Here is a 16,177-nt window from a genome sequence, read left to right on the forward strand (position 1 = left end):
GAGAGCAGCGAGATGAGGCAGGAAGGGGAAAGGTAATTGAGTGTTTACTAGGGGCCAGACACTGTACTAAGCACTGGGGTAGATACAAAATAGTCAGGTTGGCTACAGTCTCTAGACTCATTTTACAGATGAAGTAACTAAGGCACAGGGAAGTGAAGTGACTTGCCCGAGGTCACATAGCAGACAAGTGGCCCAGCGGGGATTAGAGAAGCAGCGTGGCTCAGTGGAAAGAGCACGGACTTTGGAGTCAGAGGTCATGGGTTCAAATCCCGGCTCCGCCACTTGTCAGCTGTGTGACTTTGGGCAAGTTACTTGACTTCTCTGTGCCTCAGTTCCCTCATCTGTAAAATGGGGATTAAGTCTGTGAGCCCCAAGTGGGACAACCTAATCACTTTGTATCCTCCCCAACGCTTAGAACAGCGCTTTGCACATAGTAAGTGCTTAATAAATGCCATTATTATTATTAGAACCCAGATATTCTGACTCCGGGACCCGTGTTCTTTCGTGGTATTTGTTAAGCATTTACTATGTGCCCGGCACTGTACTAAGCGCTGGGGGGGAAACAAGCAAATCGAGTTGGATGCAGTTCCTGTCCCACGTGGGGCTCATAGTCTCGATCCCCATGAGGTACAGAGAAGTGAAGTGACTTTTTTTTTATAATGGCATTTATTAAGCGCTTACTATGTGCAAAGCACTGTTCTAAGCGCTGACTTGCCCAGGGTCATTCGGCAGACGAGTGGCGGAGCAGGGATTAGAACCTATGACCTTCTGATTCCCAGGTCTGTGCACTATCCTCTACACCGCGCTACGTCTCCAATCAATCAGTCAATCAATCAATCAATCGTATTTATTGAGCGCTTACTGTGTGCAGAGCACTGTACTAAGTGCTTGGGAAGTACAAGTTGGCAACATATAGAGACGGTCCCTACCCAACAGTGGGCTCACAGTCTCCAAGGTCACGCTGCTTGTCCGTCGCTACAGTGACAGCTCCCCGTCGGCAGCGATCACGTCTACCAATTCTTTTGATGATGATGATGATGATGATGGCATTTATTAAGCGCTTACTATGGGCAAAGCACTGTTCTAAGTGCTGGGGAGGTTACAAGGTGATCAGGTTGTCCCACGGGGGGCTCACAGTTTTCACCCCCATTTTCCAGATGAGGTAACTGAGGCCCAGAGAAGTGAAGTGACTTGCCCAAAGTCACACAGCTGACACTCATGACCTCTGACTCCAAAGCCCGTGCTCTTTCCACTGAGCCACGCTGCTTTTGAACTCTCCTAAGCATTTAGTACTGTGTTCTGCACCCAGTAATAATAATAATAATAATTGGCATTTATTAAGTGCTTACTATGTGCACAGCACTGTTCTAAGCGCTGGGGAGGACACAGGATGATCAGGTTGTCCCACGTGGGGCTCACAGTCTTAATCCCCATTTTACAGATGAGGTAACTGAGGCACAGAGAAGTTAAGTGACTTGCCCAAGATCACACAGCAGACGTGGTGGAGTCGGCATTCGAACCCATGACATCTGACTCCAAAGCCCGTGCTCTTTCCACTGAGCCACGCTGCTTCTCAGTAAGCACTCAATAAATGCCCTTTGATCAACTGATTAAGGGGTCACCTTCTTCAGTCATATGAAGGGCTTTTAGGGGGCGGATGCTGACCAATTCATTCATTCATTCATTTAATCGTATTTATTGAGTGCTTACTGTGTGCAGAGCACTGTACTAAGCGCTTGGGAAGTACAAGTTGGCAACGTAGAGACCATGGAGACCAATTGGGGAAGCAGCGTGGCTCAGTGGAAAGAGCCCGGGCTTTGGAGTCAGAGGTCAGGGGTTCAAATCCTGGCTCCCCCAATTGTCAGCTGTGTGACTGTGGGCAAGTCACTTCACTTCTCTGGGCCTCAGTTCCTTCATCTGGAAAATGGGGATTAAGACTGTGAGGCCCCCCGTGGGACAACCTGATCACCTTGTAACCTCCCCAGTGCTCGGAACAGTGCTTTGCACATAGTAAGCGCTTAATAAATGCCATTAAAAATGCCATTTAAAAAAAAATTGTTCTCCATGTCCACAGAAAGTTTATTATTATTATTATTATTATTATTATTATTATTATTATTATTATTATTATCATTAAAGTAACCCGTTCCCAGGAAGCCCCGATGATTAGCCCCTTGTTTTCTGGAGGGAGGCAGCCGACAGAAAACATATGTTAGTATGTTTGGTTTTGTTCTCTGTCTCCCCCTTTTAGACTGTGAGCCCACTGTTGGGTAGGGACCGTCTCTATATGTTGCCAACTTGTACTTCCCAAGCGCTTAGTACAGTGCTCTGCACACAGTAAGCGCTCAATAAATACGATTGATTGATTGATTGATTGATTTTATGGCATTTGTTAAACACTTACTATGTGCTAGGCACCATACTAAGCACTGGGGTAGGTACACGCTAATCAGGTTGGACACAGTCCCTGTCCTACATGGGGCTCACAGTCTTACTTCCCATTTTACAGGTGAGGTAACTGAGGCAGAGAGAAGTAAAGTGGCAGAGCGGGGATTATAACCCAGGTCCTTCTGACTCCCAGCCCTGTGCTCTATCCACTGGGCCGCACTGCTTCTTAAGTTGAACGAAAGGGAAAGGGCTTAAATGAAAACAGGAGTTATTTGGATGGTCTTGTCTCATGCCGTCGGGTCGTTTCCGACCCTCAGCGACCCCACGTCCCTCCCAGAACGTCCCACTCGCCATCTGCAATCATTCTGGTGGTGTTTCCAGAGAGTTTTCTTGGTAAAAATACGGAAGTGGTCTACCCCTGCCACCTTCCGCGCGGTAAACGCGAGTCTCCGCCCTCGACTCTCTCCCGTGCCGCTGCTGCCCGGCACGGGTGAGTTTTGACTTGTGGCAGATTGCCTTCCGCTCGCTAGCCACTGCCCAAACTAGGAATGGAATGGGTAGTCAGTCAATCGTATTTATTGGGCGCTTACTGTGTGCGGAGCACTGTACTAAGCGCTTGGGAAGTCCAAGTTGGCAACATATAGAGACAGTCCCTACCCAACAGTGGGCTCACGGTCTAAAAGGCCTCTGCTTGACTCTCCCTCCCGTAGCCGAGACTGGTAGACTACTGGAAACTCTCCAGGTGCAACCCACAGAGCGGTATTTTGACTGGACATAAGGAAAATGTCTCCCCCTTCTAGACTGTGAGCCCACTGTTGGGTAGGGACCGTCTCTTTATGTCGCCAACTTGTACTTCCCAAGCGCTCAGTACAGTGCTCTGCACGCAGTAAGCACTCAATAAATACGATTGAATGAACGGATGAATGAAAAATGTCCCAACAGGGAGATAACTCTGGAACAGATTACCGAGGGAGTTGGTGGAATCTCCATTCGAAAGATTCTTTTCCTAACAAAAGCCTAGGCAACCATCCGCTTGGATGGTTTAGCCATTCACTTTCCTGGGAGAAGGCAGTCGGATCAGCGGCGTGGCTTAGTGGAAAGAGAACGGGCTTAGGAGCCAGAGGTCATGGGTTCTAATCCCGGCTCTGCCACTCGTCAGATGTGCTACTTTGGGCAAGCCACTTACCTTCTCTGTGCCTCAGTTACCTCATCTGTAAAATGGGGGTTAAGACTGCAAGCCCCACGTGGGATACCCTATATCTGTATATATCAATATAAATCTATATGTCTATATCTATATCCATCTATATTCACTCCCTTGGTGAACTCATCCGCTCCCACTGTTTCAACTATCATCTCTACGCTGATGACACCCAAATCTACATCTCCGCCCCTGTTCTCTCTCCTTCCCTCCAGGCTCGTATCTCCTCCTGCCTTCAGGACATCTCCATCTGGATGTCTGCCCGCCATCTAAAACTCAACATGTCCAAGACTGAGCTCCTTATCTTCCCTCCCAAACCCTGTCCTCTCCCTGATTTTCCTGTCACTGTGGACGGCACTACCATCCTGCCCGTCTCACAAGCCCGCAACCTTGGTGTCATCCTTGACTCTGCTCTATCATTCACCCCACACATCCAATCTGTCACCAAAACCTGCCGGTCTCACCTCCACAACATGGCCAAGATCCGCCCTTTCCTCTCCATCCAAACGGCTACCTTGCCGGTTCAATCTCTCATCCTATCCAACTGGATTACTGCATCAGCCTCCTTTCTGATCTCCCATCCTCCTGTCTCTTCCCTGCTTCAGTCTATACTTCACTCTGCCGCCCGGATTATCTTTCTACAGAAATGCTCTGGGCATGTCACTCCCCTCCTCAAAAATCTCCAGTGGTTGCCCATCAACCTTCGAATTAAGCAAAAACTCCTCACTTTCGGCTTCAAAGCTCTCCATCACCTCACCCCCTCCTACCTTACCTCCCTTCTCTCCTTCTCCAGCCCAGCCCGCACCCTCCACCCCTCTGCTGCTAACCTCCTCACCGGGCCTCGTTCTCGCCTGTCCCGCCGTCGACCCCTGGCCCACGTCCTAACTCTGGCCTGGCATGCCCTCCCTCCACACATCCGCCAAGCTAGCTCTCTTCCTTTCAAAGCCCTACTGAGAGCTCACCTCCTCCAGGAGGCCCTCCCAGACTGAGCCCCCCTTTTCCTCGCCTCCTCCTCCCCTCCCCATCGCCCCCCTCCCTCCCTCTGCCCTCCCCCTTCCCCTCCCCACAGCACTTGTGTATATTTACACATATTTATTACTCTATTTTATTAATGAGGTGTATATAGCTTTAATTCTATTTATTCTATAAAATTCTATTTTACCCGTCTACTTGTTTTGTTTTGTTGTCTGCCTCCCCCTTCTAGACTACGAGCCCGTTGTTGGGTAGGGACCGTCTCTATACGTTGCTGATCTGTACTTCCCAAGCGCTTAGTGCAGTGCTCTGCACACAGTAAGTGCTCAATAAATACGAATGAATGAATGAATGATAACCTGATTACCTTGTATCTACCCCAGTGCTTAGAACAGTGCTTGGCACATAGTAAGTGCTTAACAAATACCATTATTATTATCATTATTATCAGATTCCTTGAGGTCCCAGCTACATGATTCTATACTAGCCCCATGATGGTACATATGAGCCCGCTGTTGGGTAGGGACCGTCTCTATATGTTGCCAACTTGTACTTCCCAAGCGCTTAGTACAGTGCTCTGCACACAGTAAGTGCTCAATAAATACGATTGAAAGACTGAAAAAGATGCATATTTATAAATTTCCCTTATCAAAATTCACATAAGACCATTTTCAAGCAACTAGCAATGACAGCATTGAGTATGACCTATACAAGTAAACTAATAATAAAAGATCCTACTGAAAAAATGGAGTATGTCATTCTGAAATCTTGAGCACATTCAAACGAGTTAATTCAAGAAACTTAAAAAAGGAACTATGGCTATTTTTCAAACAAGGTTGGAGTTTTCTCATTAAAATGATTTCTGGCCTTATTTCTCTGGAGAGGTTAATGTAAAAAACACTCTGAGAATTTCTGGTAATGCTGCTAATGATGATGATCATCATCGTCATGGCATTTGTTAAGCGACATGGCCTAGTGGTAAGAGCATGGGCTTTGGAGCCAGAGGTCATGGGTTCTAATCCTGGCTCTGCCACTTGTCTGCTGTGTGACCTTGGGCAAGTCACTTAACTTCTCTGGGCCTCAGTTACCTCATCTGTAAAATGGCTATTGAAACTGCGAGCCCCATGTGGGACAGGGATTTGTCCAACCTGATTACCTTGTATCTATCCCAGAGTTTAGAACAGTGCTGAGCACATAGTAAGACTTAACAAAGATCATAATTATCTATTGATGCCTGTCTACTTGTTTTGTTTTGTTGTCTGTCTCCCCCCTTCTAGACCGTGAGCCTGTTGTTGGGTAGGGATTGTCTCTATCTGTTGCTGAATTGTACTTCCCAAGCGCTTAGTACAGTGTTCTGCACACAGTAAGCGCTCAATAAACACGATTGAATGAATGAATGTGTTTACTACGTGCCAAGCCCTGTTCTAAGCGCTGGAATAGATACAAGTTAATCATTCCCTGTCCCACGTGGGGCTCACAGTCTAAGTAGGAGGGGAAGCAGGAAACTGAGGCACCGAGGAGCTAAGTGATCTGCCCGAAGTCACACAGTAGGCAATTGGAGGAACTGGAATTAGAACCCAAGTCCTCTGAATCCCAGGTCCATGCTCTTTCCACCAGGCCACGCTGCTGATCATAATCTCAAAGCAAAACCCTGATGCACTGAAGAGCATTTTCATCGCTCTCATTTTTCATTTTCATTTTCATTTTCATTTTCATTTTGATCAATATAGACGTGAATATCACCTTGAAGAGGCAAACGCGGCTTCTGCATTCAATAGAACTGAATTATGAATAGGTTACGGTGAAAGTGAAAAATGAAAGTCAATCTGTGCTTGCTTTTTCCATCTGAATTTACAGAAATCTCTAGTTTCAGGCGCAGCAAAACTTTGGACAGGCGGCAGTTTTCTAGTCTGCGTGCTGCCGAATCGAAGAGAAAGAACTCGATTCCTGAGGGGCAGAGAGGAGGCCACTGGTAGAGAGGCCTGACTACCCAAGACCCAGAAACAGGTAACCTTGCTAATCTTCAAACATCCCTGGGATGAACCAAGTCTGGACTCTTGTCTCGTCTCATGCTGTCGAGTCGTCTCTGACCCATAGCGACTCCATGGAAGCATCTCTCCCAGAACTCCCCACCTCCACCTGCAATCGTTCTGGTAGTGGATCCATAGGGTTTTCTTGGTAAAAACATGGAGGTGGTTTACTGTCGCCTTCTTCCGTGCAATAAACTCCAGTCTCCTCCCCCCCGCCCGATTCTCTCCCACGGCACCGCTGCCCAGCACGGCGTGAGTTTTGATGTGTAGTAGATTGCTTTCTACTCGCTAGCCTCTGCCCAAACTAGGAATGGAGTGGGTATGCCTCTGCTTGACTCTCCTTCCCATAGCCGAGACTGGTAGAGTACTGGAAACTCTCCGGGTGTGATCCTGAGAAGGGGAAGTCTGGAGCAAGCCCGGCCTTTTCTCTTCTTCTATCTGTAAATTATTTTATGCCTGCCTCCCCTGTAAGACTGTAAGCTCCTTGAGGGCAGGGATCATATCTTCTTAATCAATCTATAGTATTTATTGAACACCTAGATGCAAAGCAGTCAGTCAATCAGTGGTATGTATTGAGTACTTAATGCGCAGAGCTTATCAATCAGAGCGCTGTACTAAACGCTTGGGAGAGTACAACAGCACAGTCCAGGCCCTCAAGGAATTTACCATTTAGAAGGCGAGGCTGGCACTAAAATATATTACAGATGGGAAGAAGAAGAAAGAAGTCAGAAGGAAACGGGGAGATATATATATAGATAGATAGATAGATAGATAGATAGATAGATAGATAGATAGATATGTATGTACATATATATATGTACATATATATATGTACATAAGTTGGTGCCTAAGTAATGAGGAATGTAAGGTATGGTTGAGAGCACTTACGTGATTTGGTGACCAGGAAGTGATGAAGTAGCAGTTGAGCGGGGAAGATAAAGTGGGGAGATTAAAAGTTAGTGAGGCAGTTCCCCTGAAGGAAATGTGATTTCAGAAAGGCTTTTTTAAGGCACAGAGCGCTGTGAACCCTCTGAAATGAAGAGGGAAGGAATTCCGGGCAGGGGGGCGGATATGAACAATATATCTAACACTGTTGTGCTCTCCAAAGCACTTAGTACATTGCTCTGCATAGAATAGGCACTCAATGAATACTGACTGATTGAGAAGACAAGTTCCCTCCCCATTTCCTGCCCTCCTTGCATTTGTGGTTCCAGCTCCTGGTTTTTCTCAAGCTCCTTGACTGGAAAGGCAAGGCAAAAAAGTCTAAAAGGCACCCCAAAGGCAGGTTCTGCTGAATCTCCACTCCACCCCATTGCTGCCTCCAAATCCTTAGCCCTGGAAGCCCTGCATCTTGGACTAGAGACCGCAGAGTCCAGCTCCCAAAGTAAGGCTAGAAAACCTTTGCTCTCAAGTACACAGGCTAGGTGGCTGGGTCTCCTGAGATTAATCCAGGATTGCATAATGCACCAGAATGCCCGTATCCCCCCTCTAAACGGTAAGCTCACTGTGGGCAAGGAACGTGTCTACCAACTCTGTTACATTGTACTCTCCCAAGCACTTGGTACAGTGCTCTGCACACAGTAAGTGCTCAATAAATATGATTGATTGTCTGATCGAAGGATGTATGGCTCCAGTACAGGGGAAGATGTCTGACTCCCGGGCTCGAGGATCCCTAGGAGGGAAGGAGGATGGGAAGAGCAGCCTAAAAGCAGAGGCTGAAAAGATTCCACGAGCAGGGATCGGGCCCTTGAACTGGCTTGATTTCATCAACTGTCACCGGGTCCCTGTCTCCCGCAGGCAGCAGGACTGCCAGCCCACTTCTCTCTGGCCTCAGGGCCACAGCCTAAACGCCTCCTGACTGGGTAACAGGGTTGTGCTGGACGCAGTCTCAACTGCAAACCAAACACTTCCCTTGGCATCCTCAGCCTTATGTCAACACAGGAATTCCTCAGAAACTTTCTGCAGGGAGGGACTGAAGGCAATGCAGGGAGAGGCTGGAGGTAATGCAGGGAGGGACTGGAGGCAGCGCAGCTCCCATCAGCTGGTCCCATCAGACCCAGAGAGATGACAAAACCATGACTGGAACCTACTCAGTGGCCATATCTCAGGCAGCAGAGCTTCGCTACCAACACACCGGCAGGTGCTGAGACTGGCACATTCACTTTCTAGTCTGTGGTAAGTGACTTTGGGGTAAACTGGTGCTCTCCAAAGAAGGTGCCAAACTACCCTCTCCAGTTCCGCTCTGCATTTCTTTCTCTTCCCCTGGGCTTTCCCTGGACCGTGCCTCGGCTGCTGGGAGCACGATACAGCCGGATCTCGGGAAGTCTGGGCCCAGGGCTGGCTGTGGTCAGCGAGGGATAGTGGGCAGAGAGGGGAAATGTCAGGGGCTTCAGAAATTCCCTCTCCTGCCTCTCTTTCTCGACTCCCCTCAGCCGCAACGGTGGATGTGGAGTGGGCCGAGGTTACAGCTCCAGTTTCCGGCGGCCTCTAGTGCAAGATTTCATTCATCCACTCACTCAATCGTATTTATTGAGCGCTTACTGTGTGCAGAGCACTGTATAAGCGCTTGGGAAGTCCCAGTTGGCAACGTCTAGAGACGGCCCCTACCCAACAGCGGGCTCACGGTCTAGAAGGGGGAGACAGAGAACAAAGCAAAGCGTATTAACACAATCAAATCAATATGTACAAATACAATAAATACATTTCAGCAGGTTTGCCCGTGAATGCCACACAATCCTTGGCTCGTTCCTGGGGCCAAGGGCGGGCTCGCACCTCCTGAGCCAGAGCCTGCTCCCGAAGAGACTTCAGGGTGTTACCAGGCCGGGTTCCTCTGAGCGCATCCCTCCCTGCCGGATGTCAATTCCCGGGCCTGGCCGCTGGCGCCGGCTCCCAGGTTGGAAAGAGGTGGCGAATAAGGCTAAATCCCCATTCCATCCCAACCTCTCCATCTCTCAGTCGTCCCTGCAGCCCTTCAGGCCGGAAGACGGTTCCGGGCGCTCGCCAGAGGGGGGCGCCACCCGCCTAGCGGGAGGACACTCTAGGCCGGACCCGGCGGCGACTTCCGGTCTCTGTGGGAGACCGGGAAGAGGTAACGAGTCCCTGGTACCTTGAACCTCCTCCTCCTCATCATCAATCGTACTTATTGAGCGCTTACTATGTGCAGAGCACTGTGCTAAGCGCTTGGGAAGTACAAATTGGCAACATCTGACGGTGATGGGTTCATCACTCCCTTTCCCCTTTCCCCGTGGCCTCCCCCACCCCCCATCTCACCCTCCCGAAAGTCCCACCCCCCCTAACTCTCCTCTGTACCCCGTTGCCTCCCCTCTCCGTAAGAAGCAGGATGCCAAATCAATCAATCATATTTATTGAGCCATTATTGTGTGCAGAGCACTGGACTAAGCGCTTTTAGTATGTTTGGTTTAGTTCTCTGTCTCCCCCTTCTAGACTGTGAGCCCACTGTTGGGTAGGGACTGTCTCTATATGTGTTCCCAAGCGCTTAGTACAGTGCTCTGCACACAGTAAGCGCTCAGTAAATACGATTGATGATGATGATGATAAGCGCTTAGCACTGGACTAAATATCTCCACGTCTGGCCATCCTTCCCAGTGAGGTCTCCCTCGCTTTTGGGAATCGCCCGGCCCTCTCCTCCATCCTGGCCTCTCTGCCCGTGGAGCAGATTGATTTGAACGCTTTAGCCGGGGTTAGCCCTCCGCTCGCGTCAAGCCTTTGAGGGTGCTGATGGGCTAAAGAGAGGGGGTGGTGGTGTGGCATAGGGCAGCCCAGGGCATCAGGGTTCTTTAGATTTTACTCCTGCAGGAGTCTCATTCCGTCACGAATCCTTCTCTTCCCAAGCAGCCACGCCTGGATCCTCTTTCATTAGTCCTTCTTTCCCCAAGCAGCTACACCTCGGCTCTTGTGCAGCTGGTATCCCGGCCCACGAGTAAGGAGGCATACACGGGAGGGTCCCTGCGTGACGGCCGCAGTCGTGACATTCGCGAGTGGAGGAGATAGAGCCGGGGACAGAGAAACTGACCCGTGGAGAATGTCTTCCCCTGAGAGATGCCGTGCGGGTGCTGTGAATAAATCCCAATCCAGGAGGAGGCTCTGTCCAGATCCTGGGGGAGGCTGCCAAGGGGAGACAGCAGGAAGCGGCCCTAGCCTGGAGAGCCGACCACTCCGTAGGGAGAATGATCCCCCCGATTTCAGTCAAGAGGCCGAGGGCTCCGGGGAAGCCGAAGATCCACCGCAACTTACACCTCCTCCTGCTGAACTCTTGGGACAGGGTCCAAGGAAAGTGGTTCTGCATGTGGACCTGAATAACACCATCCTGGTGTCAGACAGTATTATGAAACAAGGTCCTTTGGCAGCCCTGAACAATTATCTAAGCACTGTTTGCTGGGGGAAGCTGAGCCAGACGGGTAAGCGGTGGAAGTGGAGGTTTTGCTTGGTGTGCCTCCTCAGAGTGCTCAGATACCTCCTTGCTCTGCCATAGTCTTGTCTCGGTGGCTTGGTGGTGGGAGGGGGGCGGTCAGGGGAACGTTTGGCCCTCAAGAGGCGTTTTGTGATGCGGGTCTATACCGCCTTCCACAAACCTGACCTGTAGTTGCTGTGTCTTTTTCAGGTGAGTGGCAGTGGCTGAGTTACTCACCCTCTCTGCTGCCTCCCAGCCCAAATGCGGTCAACTTTTACACTCAGTTCGGCCGGGATCCCAGGTTCACGGACGGCAAGTTGGGCCACCCTTTCCAGCGCCTCCTTGCTCACCACCTGAGGCTCTTGGAGTGGTCAGGGCAGCCAGACCGAACGTTCTCTATCCGGGGGGAGGACGGCAAAGAGTACCACTGGATTCTGCCCTCCTTCTTCCATCTCTTGGAGACCCTGCTGCGGCAAGGCAGGCACTTTGCTGTGGTGTTCCGCACCTTTGGCCAGGATCTCCCTCCGGTGCTCCAGGCAATGCACTCCGCCCTGAAGGGGCACCACCCCCACTTCCCTGCTTTGCGGGAGATGGCGGTGAGTGGGGCTGAGGGAGGGCAGAGTGGGGAGGGGGATAGCCCCGGGGGCTCCCTTTGTTAACGGGTCGACAAGTCTTTACCAAACACCTATGGCAGTGCGTAGCGCTCTTCAGAGCGCTTGGGGTCTGAGTCAGAGGATAGACAGGGCCCCGGCTTTTGAGGAGCTCATATTCCGATTGGTGACGTAGGATTGTACGTTTGTCTATCTAAAGATAATAGATACAGTGATTCTAGGGATGTGTGGGTCCTGGATTGTATTGGTAAGTGGGAAAGTGAGTTAAATGAATCAGGGAAAGCTTCCTGGAGGAGGAGGAGGTAACCTTACTTTTCTACCTCCGGAAAGGTTCTCGGTGCCCCTGCCAATAGAGCCCTAGCTAGACTGGCGATGCCGGTGTAACCGCTCCCACCTTACCTGGCTGCCTCCGTCTTCTGGAAACCCTCACCTTTTCCTTCCCTTGAGGAAGCGAGGTCATCAAGCAGGGGTATTTATTGAGCGCTTCCTCTGCGCAGAATACTGCACCGAGCGCTTCGAGCGAGTACACTGCAGTAGGGTTGGTAGGCAGGATCCCTGCCCTCGAGGAGCTTCCAGTCTTGTGGATCCTGACACACTCATTTGTAAACTCTTCTCCTCACCCCCCGCTCCCCGTTTTACAGAGAGGGAAAGCGAGTTGTTCAGTGCCACCCAAGGAAGCCGAATCCCGGTTTGGCATTCCGGTCTGACCCAGGACCTGCTAGGGGAGCACTTGTTCATCTTGGCTGATAAGATCGTGAAGAATCTCCAGCCCTTCAGCCCATCGCTAGAGTTGCTGTACCTTGCAAGGAACTTGTCTTTTGGCCGGCACAGCCTCAGTAGACCACCTTCCTCTCTCCCTGATCCCGCAGTTCCCCACGAACCTTTTCCCTGGTCGAATCCAGTGCAGCACCCGGGAGATAGTGATCAGCCGAGGAGCGGAGCGCGTTTCTAGCCGGCCAGATGGGAGAGAAATGTACCGTTACTTCAGTTCTATGGAAGGCCTCGGGGGCTTCCGCGATCATTTTGAATGGTGAGGACCTCTGGGGCTTTGCCAACTCGGAGAGGGGGCTGCTCCTCTTTTGGGGAGGTTTCAACCTTTTCTTGAAGCCGGTCGATTTTGCCGAGGACCACTACCGAGAGAGCTGGCTGTTAAGAAAAGCCAGTGGCTCTTTCCCTTGGATAAGGGGACGGGGGCGGAAAGGGGTGATCTCCAGCTGGCCTTTCCCAGACATGAGATTCAGGGGAGTGGCAATTGGCTGGGTTTTCTGGGACCCCCCCAGCCCCCCCAACTCTTGTGGCTTTCATGTGGATTCCTTGCTGAGGCCCCAACCCAGCCAGGGGTCACAGCAAGGAGCGTGGAATACTGGCCCAGGGAAGGAAGGGCAGCGCCGCCCTCGTCGTCCTGGGGGCTGGGATGGTGATTCGGTGGGTTACCACCCCTTCGGGCTCCTGTCTTCCAGGTGGTCCAGGAACAATTTCTCCAGCCGGGGCGGGAAACCACTGTGGATCGACCCCCACGACCCTCAGGTTCAGCACATCTGCTTTGATGACAACATTCGTCTGCAAGACAGTGACAGCATTATCCGCCCTCAGGTATAAGCGATCCCTTACTGGACAGCAAACCCTTCTCCCAAGGCACCCGCCTCTTGGGTGGGTTGCAGGAAGACAGCTGGTGACAAGTGGTCACCTGCTGGTCACTTCTTGAGGGTGGACACCTAGTTACTTTTTACAGTCCCTGGGGGAAAGCACACCAGTCGATTGCTCCCACCGTTCTGTGTCTAATGAAAGTTTCAAACAGCAATCGATCAGCCAAAACTCTAAACCAGACTACCTCTAGTCTGGCACTCAACTTCAGCTTGGGGTTTCGGATCCCCATCTCTCCAATCTCTCCAGCCGCTCCCCCCCGGCCCCCGCAAAAAAAAAAAAATTGCACTAAACTTTCTTCAGCAGTTTTCAGCAAGTTCCTCCGTGGCCCTTCACTTCCTATCTCTGGGAGTTTTATAAACTTTTATAGCTCCCACCTCTTTGCCTAATTCCTCCCTTGGAATTGGCTGTGCTGCAGCGGATGCATTCAGGCAGATGAGCGATGTGTTCCGTCACTGCCTGTATGCGTAGAAACTTGCATTTATGTATGTGAGGGGCTTGGCCTAGCCAAGCCGTCTCACAGACAGACAGGGATGGCAGGGAGTCAGGGATCACAGTAAGTGTACCGCCCACAGTGAGGAGAACAACCCTGGCTGAGAGGGGGAAGGTAAACGGGCTTTTCGCCCTTTGGTAACTAGAGGTATAGTCCCGTCCCCATTCATTCCTTCCTAGCCTCTACAGGGAAGGAGGAAAAAGCTGCCGCCCTAATAGTCAAGTTGATCTGCTTGGCACAAAAATCCCGCCAGAGGTTTGATGCTGTGTGAGACTGGCATTGATGTTGGCTTCGGGAACCCTCCGATTCAAAGGAGCCGGCGTCCCCATGAGATTTTTCCCAGTGTCTTCCCGGAACAACGGGCTGAGCTTTTGGAGCAGCAGCCTGGGCAGCTCTTAGTGACTGTCTCTGTAGGCAGCGATCCCTCAACTTAGACTCGCCGGGAACCCATCTCCTCTCCCGGGGGACGGTGCGGGTACCCTCGATCCCCGGTGAACTTCCCGGGTCTTGGTTGGGACCGTGAGGATCTGCTCTGTGTAACGGCTGGGTTTGGGACAGCTTGAGATTCCAGAGCAAATGCTCCCAGTTGACTGCTGGGCCTCCAGAGTCCCACTGGGATCGTTCCGCCTCTTGCCCCGACTCCAAAGGGGAGGCATCTCGAGGAGGAACTGAGCTGAGGGCGGCGATTCATGAAGCTGAACAGTGCTCCAGCTCCCGCCCGCTCCGAACCGAAACGGGCCAGCTTCTCCAAGTGAGGGAGAGGTAGGTCAGGACATCTCTAGGGTCGGAGAGAGCGGACCAGACCCGTGGGACTTTCTCGGCCTGCCTCGGGTCGGAGCCGGCTGGGCGTGCGTGCTCCTCTCTGCCTTTCCTGCTGGTTTAAGAGCATTCAGAGCCAGATCGGATCGGGGGTAATGGGCTCCCTTGTTCTTCTTCCCCCTTCTCCCCAAGGTGTTCGTAGGGCAGGGCAGCCGAGACACCTACACAGCCCCCACTGCCGAACTGTATGGCATCTGCCTGGTCCAGACAGACCTCCTCAAGGCCATCACTGACCCCGACTATTTCCTCACTGCCATGAACGACTGCGAGAAGAACTACGAGAACTTTCTTGCCCGGGCCCAGGGCTGTTGCTGAGAGCGGGGCTGGGCATAGAAGTAATTGTAATTTATTAAGCACTTACTGTACAAAGCGCTGGGAGAGAATATATAGGTAGGAATTAGGCACGGTCCCTGTCCCCCGGGCGGGGTCACAAGCTGAGTAAATGGGGAGAAGGGATTGGAAACACACATCAGGCGTGACGGAAACATTCAGACGCAACACAGATGGGCACAGTTCGAGGGAGCAGCTTTTTATCCCCGGCCCAGTGGGCCCGGAGCGTGCCGGGAGCGGGGACCCCGAGTGGCTGGGGGGAAGGTGGTGGTTACTGCTGTGCTTTATCTGGTGGGGTGGAGAGTCCGCCTGCCTGGGCTGTGCTGGGGACTTGAACCAGGCCTTCCCTCCCTGCTCCGTGGGGAGCAGAGGGGCTAAGAGTGGCTGAGGCGGGCCTATTGCTTTTTCATCTTCCAGGGGATGAAGCACTTGCTTTCAGTCCTTTCCTGCGACACCACTCCACCCCAAAATCAGACTTCTGCTCTACGAGAGATTTCTAGACGTATTCCCCCCGTGGACTGCTGGGTTAAACTCCAGAGGCTCCAGAGGTGTCTCTGAGGACGTCCGCTGTGTATTCCCTGTGGTTTCTCTGCTCCATTAAGGATGGTTTGAACATTAAAGCTTAACCCCACTACGGGGCCCATCATGGTGCCGTTATTTCTTTCTGCAATGTACTCGGGTTGGGCTCAGCAGCAGTCCGCTCGCCTAGAAAATAGGGGTTTTGCTCCTGACGAGCCCCTTGTTAAGAAAAACACGTGCTGTGATACTCAAGCCTTGACCGAGATCCTGCCCGGGGCAGTGGGCAGTGGTTTCTGGAAGGAACCTTAGGTTCAACAGTAGCTTGACCAACTGAGCTACAGAAGCAGTGTGGCCTAGTGGATAGAGCGTGGGCCTCGGAGTGAGAAGGACCCGGGTTCTAATCCCAGCTCTGCTACTTGGGCAAGTCACTTAACTTCTCTGTGCCTCAGTTCTTCATCTTCAAATGCCATCGAGCCGTTTCCAACCCACAGCGACTCCATGGACACACCCTCTTCAGAACGTCCCATCTTCGATCGTAAAGTCGTTCTGGTGCGTGTATCCGTAGTGTTTTCTTGGTAAAGATACGGACGTGGTTTACCATTGTCGCCTTCCCCGTGGTAAAAGCTTGAGTCTCTGCCGTTGTCGTTTCGATCCCTTGATCATCTGCCGCCCAGGCCAGGTGAATTGGCTTAGACCTTTCCATTATGGGTAACCCTATACGGCCTAGATCCAAGCTTCATCAGCGTACGAAAGATCTGT

The 16,177-nt window shown here is 51.4% G+C and overlaps 2 protein-coding genes across 3 annotated transcripts in view; one reads left to right on the forward strand and one right to left on the reverse strand.

Moving 5' to 3' along the window:
- CCDC71 (coiled-coil domain containing 71) overlaps positions 1–9,516 on the reverse strand; it is a 32,881-nt gene extending 23,365 nt beyond the window's left edge. Inside the window, exon 1 of the mRNA XM_038772597.1 lies at positions 9,364–9,516. The gene's annotated coding sequence lies outside the window, so the exon portion shown is untranslated. The remainder of the gene's footprint in view (positions 1–9,363) is intronic.
- Positions 9,517–10,184: 668 nt separating this feature from the next.
- Positions 10,185–15,525, forward strand: LOC119919465. Of its 2 annotated transcripts, XM_038739884.1 has the most exons (6): positions 10,185–11,009; positions 11,213–11,598; positions 12,483–12,643; positions 13,074–13,206; positions 14,702–14,904; positions 15,317–15,466. In XM_038739884.1, exons 1-5 carry the CDS (start codon positions 10,634–10,636, stop codon positions 14,882–14,884), a joined length of 1,239 nt encoding a protein of 412 aa, XP_038595812.1. In that variant the 5' UTR covers positions 10,185–10,633; the 3' UTR covers positions 14,885–14,904; positions 15,317–15,466. The 2 variants fall into 2 exon arrangements, with proteins under 2 accessions (XP_038595812.1, XP_038595813.1); XM_038739885.1 differs by lacking the exon at positions 14,702–14,904 and having other exon boundaries at positions 15,317–15,525.
- Positions 15,526–16,177: the final 652 nt, after the last annotated feature.

The sequence above is a fragment of the Tachyglossus aculeatus genome, chromosome X1 (assembly GCF_015852505.1).
Source record: "Tachyglossus aculeatus isolate mTacAcu1 chromosome X1, mTacAcu1.pri, whole genome shotgun sequence".
Lineage (NCBI taxonomy): Eukaryota > Metazoa > Chordata > Mammalia > Monotremata > Tachyglossidae > Tachyglossus > Tachyglossus aculeatus.

Excerpts from the sequence above, each read along its gene's own strand:
- LOC119919465 (XM_038739884.1), top strand. The coding sequence starts at position 10,634 with ATGTCTTCCCCTGAGAGATGCCGTGCGGGTGCTGTGAATAAATCCCAA. Across the intron at positions 11,010-11,212 it reads GGGGAAGCTGAGCCAGACGG|GTGAGTGGCAGTGGCTGAGT; the intron begins GTAAGCGGTGGA and ends TGTCTTTTTCAG. Across the intron at positions 11,599-12,482 it reads CTGCTTTGCGGGAGATGGCG|TTCCCCACGAACCTTTTCCC; the intron begins GTGAGTGGGGCT and ends CTGATCCCGCAG.